Here is an 11,463-nt window from a genome sequence, read left to right as displayed (position 1 = left end):
GGAGCTGCGTTTGCAAGGCGGCATTCTTTCGCGAGCCGAGCTGCTGCGCGCGCGGCGCTTTATGTTTCTGCCCCTCGGGAGAGTCGCCTTTTTGCACGGCTGTGCCGGCTGCCTTTTAAGTGCATGGGGGGAAACCCGCGAAGCTGCTGGCGACCGAAGTAAGTATCGCAAGGCCGAGGCTGCAAGGGCGCAAAGCGCGACGAGGAGTTGCACGCGTACTTTGCAAGCTCGATCTCTTGCTGAAGCATGCTTGGATTGCGCGGGGCGTTGCAGGCGATGCTACGCTGTCTTGCTACGTTGCACCAGCCGCTTCGGTAGTTGCTGCTTGCCCTTGGCTCGAATCGTTTAAAAGTTAGCCGCCGTTGACGCTGCAACCAGTAAGAGATTCAGAATGGTCTGCAAGTGTCCCAGATCAGTGGCAACTCCGGCAATTTATTTTATTTTATTGTTGCAAGCGCGATCATTTTGCTCGAAGCACCATTCGTTTGTGTGTGTGTGTGTGTGTGTGTGTGTGTGTGTGTGTGTGTGTTTTGTTTTGCATGTTTGCTTCTAGCCGGTACCCGCGGAGATAATAATAGCATTAACAGAGCTTTTTCATCCTGTATTTTAAAAGCCCAGTGTATTTTCCTTTTAAGAGTTGAGTACAGCTGGTGCGGGTGAGAAGGGGGGTGGGGGTGGATACAGAACCCATTTCCATCTAGGCTTGATGGGTGCTTTCGCTTCGCGCTTCTTCGCCTCCCTGCTGTATTTCTGCGGTTGCTAATAGCGTTGGATGGACGCAGAAAGCAGAAAATTGGCGGGGGAAGATGCCATCATCACACTTGCATTTTCTGAGTGGGACGGAGGAGCCAAGAATCTCGCGTCCTTAGATTTTGTTTAGTAAAGAGTGCGATCCTCGAGCCTGGTGAAGCCAGTTTAGAGCCATATTTGAAAAAAAAACCCAGTTTAATCTGTTTGCTGATGAATCATAAAGCTTAGCGGAGCCTCTCGACCACATTCTTGTTCTGTGCACTTACCCTGCAACAACAATTAAGCTTGTTGGATGACCAGATCTCTTCTTCCTTCCCTGCCATGCACACAGTGACTTTAGATCTATTCCTGCAAGACATTTCTCATTAAGAATAGCCCACACTTGTAACAGAAAGCATTTCACAGAGCTGTAATTAGTAAAATACAGAGCTAGGGTTTCTAAACGTGTAGCACACAGGTGCTTGCATGGTGTACTTGAATATATCCAATATTCTGAACTTGTATAAATGGTGTATCCTCAGTAGTGGAGAAAGGAGGCTTCACCACTGCTCGTTGCTCACACCTACACAGGTAAGCCACCTGAAGCTTAGTTTGTTTCAGGTACTTAATGGGTGGTGGAGAAGCATGCGGATTGAGTTCAATTTTATTCTGATGTCTCCAGGTGTGTTGGATTCATTATCTGTAATTGGCTTTGTGTGATCTGCCCTGTGGCGGTTTTATGGCAAAAGGTGGGATTGAAACAATGGTTCAAAAACTCCCATTGTTCTAGGAGCATTTTGCGACAGGGAATTTCATCAGTGTGAGCAGGTTCTGAGCTCCGAGAGCAGTGCTGTGCCTAAGATTTCAGACGAAAACTGCAGAGTGGAAGGAAAGGAGGACCTTTTTCTGCCTCCCCACTTCCAGCTGCTCTCTGAAGGCTGGAGAAGAGACCCACTTAAGGATATTAGAGGGGTGGGCAGGGGAAGGACTAGACCACGTGAAAAATGAACATACGGTTTTAGCTGCAGTTTATTCATTTTCAGCTTTGTATTCTTGTTTTTTAAAAAAAACACACCTATCAATGTTGTGCCCATAACCTAGGTTTAAGGTGCCATTTAGCTCCTAGTTTTCATATCTCAGTTTCTAACACTGGAGAGACCCCAAATAAAGAAACATACATGCTAATGTCTTGTTTCCCCTGCTGGGGTGGTGTTACCAGATGCCTAGCAGCACAGAATATCTGGGGGGAAACCCTACATATTAAAGATCCTGTAGCTGTTTATAGAAGCCATACACTAGAAGAGGGCAGTAGCTCAGTGGTAGAGCCTTGCTTTACAGGCAGAAGTTCCCAGGTTCAGTTTTTGATTTGGGGAAACCTAGCCAGATGGGCGGGGTATAAATGATAAATGATGAAGATGATGATGATGATAATTGTTGTTGTTGTCTCCAAGTAGGTATGGGGGAAACTCCTGAGTGAAATTCTGGGGAGGTGCTGCCAGTCTGTGTCAATAACATTGAGCTAGATTGAACTCATGGCCTGATTCTTTATAAGGTAGCTCCTGTGTTTTACGCAATATGTTAGCCCCAGCATGCCCTCTGCCTTCACTTCCCACCTCCCCCAAAGCAAAGTTTTTTCTTCCTTGAGATCAAGAAAAGAATGTGGCAAAGTGTTGCTTCTGACTGGGCAATAACGTAGAACGGGCAGATAACAAAACCCATCCAAAAATGCCTCCACAGGAATGGCGTTTGAAGTAATTGTCAGCTGACGAAAAGTGATAACTAATAGTGATTATGGAAACCCGAGTGCAACCCATCTTTGGACGCTCCCAATAGGATCTCCTGGGACCCCCCGACCATGAAAACTTAGTTTACTTCCATCCAGAATTTGTGGAAGGAGGGGAGTCTTAGCAGGTGTAAAAAGTACTGCCTGGTGGCAGAAAAGTTTTCTTTCCTCAAAGGCATCAGCTGAAGCGGCGGGGGCGGGGTGATCTGCCCATGGGGGCGTCTTGGCGAGCTGCCCACGGGGTCTGCCTGGTGGACACAAGCCCCACGCTGCCATCTCGGGCAGCCCACCACGTCACTCCCAGGAGAGTCGCGTGGATTGGGCACACTGCAGGCCAGGCCCCGCGGTAAGTGCCACCCCCCCGGCGCGATGAGCCATTTTCTCACCTCCTCAGGGATGACGCCTGGGGTGGGCTGCACCCCCCCCTTCCTACGCCCCTGATCAGCCCAAACCATTATGTATCTGAATGCTGATTTAGAAGCTGCCAACATTCCCCTCTCAACAACCTTGGGCTTGGTGGGCACATGCCAGTACTGGGGGGCGGGGGGGGGGGAATGAGGCAATAATGGGCAGAGGCTAGTTTCTCCTACCCCCCCCCCATCCTCCTTGGGCAAGCAAAAGGTCCAGTCCAAGTTAAGGGATACATTCCTGCCAGTCCAGAAGACTCAAGGGTGGTATAAAGGCCTGGGCAGAAAGGATGTGACTGGGGATGGTGCATGGTTTGGGAGAGTCCCAAGAATCAGATAGAGAAGCTTAGAGGGCTGCATCCCACCCATCCCTGAGCCTGAGGCTCCCCACTCTGCAACTTAAGTCTTGCCCGTGAGAGTGTGTTTGGAATGGAAGCCTGGCAGCAGAAGCCGTATTCAGAAGTAAGACCCATTGAGTTCAATGGCACTTACGGTACTTCCAGGTTAAGTGGATTTAGGATTTCAGCCTTACTAGTTAGTGTCTTGACACATAAATAGGGACCTGTGGACCCCCGGACTTAATTCCTGCCATTAAGCAGTCCCTTTCAAGGATGCTCTACCTCCCCCTCCCCCCCCCCCCCCCGTTTTTCACTATTCTCCCTTTCCATATTTTTTCAAAGCTTTGAACTTTCTCAGCCTTTGTATTTACGTATTTTAGTAAATGTATACCCTTCCTGTTTATCTGGTGCTGCCTAAGACAAAACACATGGATATGAGTATGTGTGTGGATAGCGCTCTCTCTCTGTGAAAACGATGAAATACAAATAAATTTAAAAATGCAGATCTCTTATCAGGGCAAGGAATAGCTGAAACAAGACTGTAAAGGTGCAGTTCTAAATACATTTAACATAGCAACTAAGCCCTGGATTGAGTAGAACTGACTTGTGAAGTAAGTGTAGGATCGCGCTGCTAAGTTTTGGAATTTTGATCTCGCAGCCATTGGTGTGAGGAGGGATCCACTACAATTCCCCTCCTCCTTTTTCTGGAAGCGTGGGCTGAGGATGCTGAAAATGTCACTGCTGCAGCTTTTATGCAAGGGGGAAGAGAGGACTTTTTTTCCTTATGAAACTGTCAATCTCCCTTATTATTTTGTAAGCGATAAAAATTGCGTTAAGCTGTTAGCCTCCCCCACAAAAATCATCCTAGAAGAAGGCTGAACTGGAAAGTGTTCGCTGTGTTGCTTCAGATGCAAAACAAATGGCAAGCTGGTCTTCAGCTGAATCGTAGAAAAACTCGCTGATTCTAACTTCTCATACCTGACTGAGTCACCATCCTAACTGTTCACAAAGATGGATTCCTCCCATGCCTCTTTGTGGTTGCTTAATCAATATTTTCACCCTCCTTATACCAGCTCAGACTGTCCACCAAGCCTACTGTCCACTGTAACTGGCAAAAGCTCTCTGGGATCTTGGGCAGAGATCTTTCTCCATTACTAACACCTGATTTATTTTTGTTGGAGGGTTGATCTTGGGACCTGCTGGCATGCAAAGTGTTAGCAGTAACCAACAGGCTGTTACAACACAACACTATACCTTTAAAACACAGTCAAATAACATCATTCTTTCCCTCAAAGAATTATGAGCACTGTAGTATATCCCTCAAAGAGTTACGATTCCCAGGAATTCTTTACAAACTACAGTGACCTGTATTCTTTGAGAGAAAGAATGGGCATTGATTATAATTACCATCACAATCCTTCCACATTTATATAGTGCTTAAAGGCTTGGCTTCTATGGCTTTTCCTCCAGTCTGTAGAGGATATAATAAATTGCTGCGTGCCACCCCAGTCTCCAAGCAGTGCAAGATTTGAGGGGTTCCAGGCGCTCACCCAAGGTTTGTGTTCCCTTTTGGGAATGAGGCACTGTAGGGACGGTAGTGTCTTGATGATACACAGTTTGTTCTCACATATATGCAACCTGAGCCTACGATGGAGGGGCTCACAGCATCAGCGTCCCCAAAGGGTCTTGTTTCTCTCATAGCCACAGCCTTGGATTCTAGCAGAAACCAGCCATGGCGCGCTCTCTCTCTCTGCTTTTCCAGCCTGCCACTTTTTCTTCTAGGCCACAGCACAGCAAACTCTCCCTCAGACCCCAGCTTTGTCCTTCTAACTATCTGAGAGCCGGAGGAGAAGCCCCACCCATTTAACATCTGGCACAGAGCCCTTTCCTTTGCTCTCTTAATGGCCAGTTACCTCATCAGGAAGCTAGCCTCCCTTTATTAGCTTGCTAGGGTTACAAGTGTCTGGCACCCACAAACTCATAACAATGTGACCTGTTTTTGCCCGCTTTGTTTGGTGGAGAGGGGCCCGAAGGGGGAAAGCATTGACTGAGCATCTTAGTTAATAAAATGATTGAGTTGCATCTCTTGGCTTTGCTCCTGGTGGCCACAGAGGCATCCCACGAAATGTGTGGTATGCAAGGAGCCTGATCCTGTAATCCAATTTATTGTAAGCAGGCGGTCTCTGTGAGGTTAATTAATTGGTGTTGTTAAGACAGGCAGCGTACCACGGATTAAGCCCTGTATAATCCTTCAAGTGGATTTAAGAAGGATTGACTCGCCCACATTTTGTAGACCCAGCAGGTAGGTAAGATATTCTTTTGAAACCGGTGTGAGTTGTTGGCGACGAAGCTAGATCTTGGATCGAGCAACAAAGGTAGCTCACATTTTAGCATCTCTTTATATTTGCAGCATATCTGAATATTATTAATTCAGTTATTTACCATAAGGGACTAGGGTGGGCTGCAGCAATTTGAAAATATTGGGAGGAATTCAGCATTGCGCTTTGTTGAACATTCTGTCAGTGCAAACTCTTCAGCTTGCCAGACAGAACAATCCCCACTCTCCTCTTCGCTATGCTGTTTTGGGGTTCTTCTGACCCTTCCCCAAAGCTGTTTTTTGGGGGAGCAGGGGGCCGGGGGGAAGCCCTGTTGCATGACCAAAAACATACCTTGCCCAGGGCTTCTACAGTTGGGACTTGTAATGTTGACTCCTGCCCCCAATATTAAAAACAGTTTTAAACAAGGTACAGTCACAGGACTATTCCATTCTAGGGGTTGGATTCAGATCTATTGCCTGTCTTCCAAAGAACCTTTGAATATCGGACAACCTTACCACCTTATAATTTCTGCTATGCCCCTTTTTGGCTGTTCAAGCTTTTGAAAAGCAGGAGCACACAAGGCAATGTCTTCTGGGACTGCTTGTCTTCTGTGGTCTCGTACCACCTTTTCCCGCAGGGGCACATAACTACCAATATAATTGTTGGTGCTACGGGAGATCCTTTCTTAGACTTGGAAGGTGTATTTCCAGGGCCTTAGCGACTGCAGCAGACAATGCATCAGCTCTGCTGACCTTGCAAGGTACAAACCTGAGATTCCCTCACAGTAATCCCCATCTCCCCTCTCAATTTCTCTCTGACATAAAGTACATTACTATGGGAAATCTTACTGCAGGGATAGGCAACCTGTGGCTCTCCAGAATTCAGACGTTGTTGGACTCCGAATCCCATCAAATTATAACTCATCAACACTTGGAGGGCCACCAGACTCTCTGACCCACACCGAGGATCCAAAATTTAGAGAATCTTTAGGACATCTTAGTAAAAATTAGCCAGGTTCAAAGTAGAAAGACCTGAGCACACTTGCAAAGGGAGTCTGGAGGTAACCTCTGCAGCAGCCCAGATGCCAGTCCCCAGATCCAGCTTTTTAGGTACCAGCAATGGCTAGGCATTTTTGTTTTTGCACTCCTGGCAGACCATTGACTTGGCCATGTCATATGGGACAGAATCAGCTCCAGAGTGGTCCCATGTTTATGTGATCCAAGAATCGTTGGGCTGTGCCAGGGATGCGTTCCCTGAAGCTGAAAGAGGCACTAGATTAATACACTTCAGATTCATCCAATCTGTCTGCAGCTTTAATAAATCTGATTTCATCACATCTCTTCATTAAATATGGATAAGATCATCCAGGATTTCTTTCACTGCCACGTAATTCAGTTTCCCATTTAGCTTGCCCAGCTCATGTGGAAAGTACAGTTTCCACTCGTCCTGAAGATGACAAATTAATCCCAGTTTCTAGGTTTCTCTGCCTCTGCATCAGATCTGAGATTGCATATTTCAGAACAAACACAGGGCTATTCACTCTTAGAGATTTATCAAAACAATTCCCTCCCCTTTCTCTCTTTATAGGTTGCCGTTAACCTTCAGACTGGGCAACGCTTTGAAATACTGTAATCTTTTGTGCATTGTCTAATTGTTGCAGGTGTTTGAAAATTGTAATGGAAAAAAATTAACATACAAACAAATCTTAAAGGCTCCCTGCAGCAATACAACTTGTACACCTTTTAAGATAATTGCTAAATCACTTAGTCCTCGGAATACGTTTTTCTCCCATTTCATCTTGCGCTTTCCCTTCACTTGAAACCTTGCATATTATGATTAACACCTGATTCATACAAAGCATATTCATTTTTGCATGGTTATCGACTCAACTGTGCAATTACAGTGATTATTACACCATGGATCTATGGGTACATCCTGTGCAGCCTCCACTCCAAAAGCTAGATAGCACGAGTGGCATCAAAAATTATGGAATTATGAAGACCTGGGAGCTATGGCTCTCATATCATAAACAGACGACAAGTAAGTCAGTTGCCATTAATGTGTGAATCTGCTGGTAGCTGCAGTGGCCTTCAGCTCATGCATAAGAAGAATCGGGCCAATGTTCCATCTAATGATCCATCGAAGTCCAGGATCATGTTCTCACAGTTGCCAGTCAGACACCTGTGGAAAGCCCACAGACAAGACAGGAGCACATCTGCCTCCTTGCAATTCCCAGCAACTGGCATGCAGAGGAAGCCTGCCTGGGACAATGCAGGTAAAACACAGCCAGCATGACTAGTAGCCATTGATAGCCTTGTCCTCCAGTCCTTTTGTAAAGGCACCCAAGATGGTGCCTGTCGCTGCCTCCCATGGGAGCCAGTAGATTAGGGTTACTTTAATACTTGTCCAGCCTGTTCCACACAATGAATTTGAAGTTTTGTGGACTGCAAAACTCTTTTATTTATTAATAGGATTTCTAACCCACCCTATATCAAGTAAAAAATAAAATAAAATCCCAGGGCCAGGTACATAGAAACTAATAAAATATATTCACAGATGAAAATTCAGCAGGGCAGCTAAAACAGAGAGTCGGGGCTATAGGCACAACCAATTTAAGCACCACTCTAAGCAATAAATGCCCGGGCAAGCTCAGTGGTAATCTAGGATTGGAACCTGGTTGGTGATTTGGGTCGCTTCCAGATGACCTGTTTATTGAGCAGTTCCTCCTTACTTGTTTGCACCAAGTTTGCAGGGAGGTTAGATGACATTGCACATTTGTTCTGTTTTGTTTGTGGGGAGGTTATACCATTTGGCATCAAACAGTTGTGATCCCACACTTTCCAGTGCATTTTTCCTGTCACTTTCCTTATCACAAAAAGTCCAATATTGGGGGCAGTGGGTTTCTTGCACAACATGGCCAAATCAGCTTTCATTGGGCCACCCGAATTTGCCAGTATGTGATTGAAAACAGTGCTAGTCTGGAAATGCCCAGTCAGATAATGGTTTATGTTCACACAGAAGGATCAGTCATTGTTATTATTTATTAAATTTCTATAGAACCCTTCATTTTGAGCATCGCAGGGCAGTTTACAATATAAAAACGCAAGAATACATAACATAGTAACAAATGAAATGGTTTGCTTTAACCATGGTCTGTTCGGCAAAAGGGACGGCAGCAACACATTTAATGAAAAGTTGTGACAAAAACTGCTACCTGCAATCATTAACTGACCGTTAAGTTGCTCCTTGTGTGTTGAGAGGACAGCATTCCTCTCGTCCTCAGTTCATGCTTTGTGTTTTTTATTCCCCCCCCCCATTATTTCCCCACTGTGACAGTTTCTCTTCTCCCCTTCCCTTTTTTTCACCCTCAGCATGAATCAGGACATCAGACCTATTTCCTGGTGAAACTTTAGATGACCTGTATCATCAGCATCTGTTTTTAAAATGGCAAGTGCTACTTTGCGCCATGGAGTGACCATCACTGGAGCTATCCTGCTGGTGACGGGGACTCTCTGTTTTGCTTGGTGGAGTGATGGTGAGATGGGAGCCACCCCATCTAGCAGTGAGCCAAAGATCATGCCGGATGGAGAGGTCGGACCAGTGGCAAGCTCTTCTTCCTCATCTAATGCAGTGCTCAGGTCCATAAGCTTCTTCTGCTGTGGAATTGGCGGTCTCCTCCTCCTCTTTGGCCTTCTGTGGTCAGCCAATGCAGGGATAATTTCTCGCCGCTATCAGTACCATTTTTCCAGGGAACTTCATTACTCCACCGTGGAGCCTCTTGAGAAACAGACCTGCAGGTCAGCACGATCTTTGCGCCCAAACCTGATGGGGGTAGATTGATGCTTAGCTAAAACTAGGATACGACGTCTATGATATACAATGATAAAATATTGCTTTGTGGTATCATTTTTTCCCCATTTGCTGCTTTTGATCTACAGCGTAGTATCTTCCCTGGCTAGCACTGTTTCAAGGTGAACTCTGCGATCTCAGTATATTGTTGCTTCCCACAGATAAACACTTTACCCCTTGGAAAAGAAAAGGGAAGTCAAATGATCAAAGGTTATGTGAAAGTTTCACCTGTATACAAGCCATGTTTGCTTAGCAAAGCACAACGGAAAAAGTAATCGCTGTGGCCTGGTGATGATCAGTGGCCCATGAAATGCACATTAACCAGTGGGAATGTGGTCACGTTTGACACTTGATATGCTAAATATTGCGAAAGGGCACAAATGTCTGTATTGTACAGGTACTGCTGGAGGCATCTGATGCAGGGATAAATTCTTCACTTAAATTGATGTTGTATGCATTTTTTATTTTATTTTTGCACTTCCTGTCTGTGTAATTTTAATATACCCACAGAAGGTACATTCGACTGTTTAGGGGTACTCTCATTTTCCTACTCAATGAGGCCAAACTTAGATTCACAAAATGTTTAGGGGTATGCGTACCCCTGCATCCCCCCAGAAAAAAGCACTGTCTAACCTATTCATGTGGATTTTCCCACAAGAGGCAGCAATGGCCAACAACTTGGATGCCTTTAAAAGAGGGTTAGGCAAATTCGTGGTGGATGCAGCTGTCTGTCACCCCTATCCCTGATGCCTGGGTCCCACCTCCACTGTCAGAGGGAATAGGCTTCTGAACACCAGTAGCTGGAAACTGCAGGAAGGCAGAGTGCTGTTGTGCTCAGGTCCTGCTTGCGGGGCTTCCCGAAGGTTTCTGGTTGGCTACTGTGAGAACAGGATGCTGGACTAGATGGGCCATTGGCCTGATCCAGCAGGCTCTTCTTGTGTTCTTATATAGTGCACAAGAGACCCACAGTGCAATCCTGTATATACCTACTAAGAAATAAGGTCATTAAGATGCATATCCCAGGTAAGTGTGCATAGAATTGCAGCTGTGGAGGCGCATTTACACGTCACATGTGACATTGTCCTTGAGGAACACATGAAAAGAGGGGTGTGGGTTTTTTGTTTGTTTGTTTCTCTCTACATTTGACATTGAGACTTAAGAGTAATAGCTGCAGCTATGGAGTGGAAAGATTAATAATTGTACTAAAATTGTTAATCTTGCTTGCATATGCCCTTGCAAACCTTATTCTGCATCAAGGTACCTCTTTTTAAAAATAATGGCTAATTGGTTTTTATTTTGCCTTGGTTTGTTTCAGCACCTGGGATCCAGGCAGTATTCCCTCCTATGAAGAAGCCTTGAATTGCCAGCCTGCTGAAAACGGCCCAAACTGCACACAGCCCAACAGCCTGAAGGAGAGCAGGCCCCCCTTGTATCAAGTGGTGGACGAAAATGACACACGGCATGCCGGCCGTAGGCGCAGTTCCTCTGATAGCGCTTTGTTCCGGAATATTCTGCCGAGGCTGGAGTCGGCATCGTGGGACGACTTGAGCGTCGTCTGCGACACTCCGCCCCCTAGCTATGAGAGTGTTCGCTCGTGCGACGGGTGATCTTGGGATCAGGTTCATCTTGCTTGGGAATCTCTAGATTACTATTGAGCTGACACCTGCCTTTTTCTTAAATTAGTTATTTGTGGCAAGCTGGAGTGGAAAAGCTAAATAGCTATTAAAAATACGAACAACTGTTTTGTCTTTTCGTAGGGGTCCCTGCCGAATTGTCGGAGGTCAGTCTCGACATTGCTCTTTTAGTGTGCGACTAATGTGAATACAATGCTTCATGTGCCAAGAATGATGCTTCAGAAGCACATACTTAAGTGCACAGAAAATTCAAACTTCCGCTAAATGAAAGAACTGCTTTCATAGGTTACACTGCTGCAGGCCTTTAAGGACAGTACATAGCGAATTTGGGTAACCAGACTGTGGATATATGACATTTTGAAAATGTTCTGAAATGCTCTTAATAAAATTACTATCCATTCTGAA

The 11,463-nt window shown here is 45.6% G+C and overlaps 1 protein-coding gene across 3 annotated transcripts; it reads left to right on the top strand.

Annotated features, from left to right (window-relative positions):
• Nucleotides 1–11,463, top strand: TMEM61 (transmembrane protein 61). Of its 3 annotated transcripts, none has more exons than XM_033152027.1 (3): nucleotides 1–158; nucleotides 8,947–9,372; nucleotides 10,740–11,463. In XM_033152027.1, exons 2-3 carry the CDS (start codon nucleotides 9,020–9,022, stop codon nucleotides 11,029–11,031), a joined length of 645 nt encoding a protein of 214 aa, XP_033007918.1. In that variant the 5' UTR covers nucleotides 1–158; nucleotides 8,947–9,019; the 3' UTR covers nucleotides 11,032–11,463. The 3 variants fall into 3 exon arrangements, with proteins under 3 accessions (XP_033007918.1, XP_033007920.1, XP_033007919.1); XM_033152029.1 differs by lacking the exon at nucleotides 1–158 and adding an exon at nucleotides 203–314; XM_033152028.1 differs by lacking the exon at nucleotides 1–158 and adding an exon at nucleotides 214–377.

The sequence above is a fragment of the Lacerta agilis genome, chromosome 6 (assembly GCF_009819535.1).
Source record: "Lacerta agilis isolate rLacAgi1 chromosome 6, rLacAgi1.pri, whole genome shotgun sequence".
Lineage (NCBI taxonomy): Eukaryota > Metazoa > Chordata > Lepidosauria > Squamata > Lacertidae > Lacerta > Lacerta agilis.
This window is presented reverse-complemented; position numbering and strand designations above follow the sequence as displayed.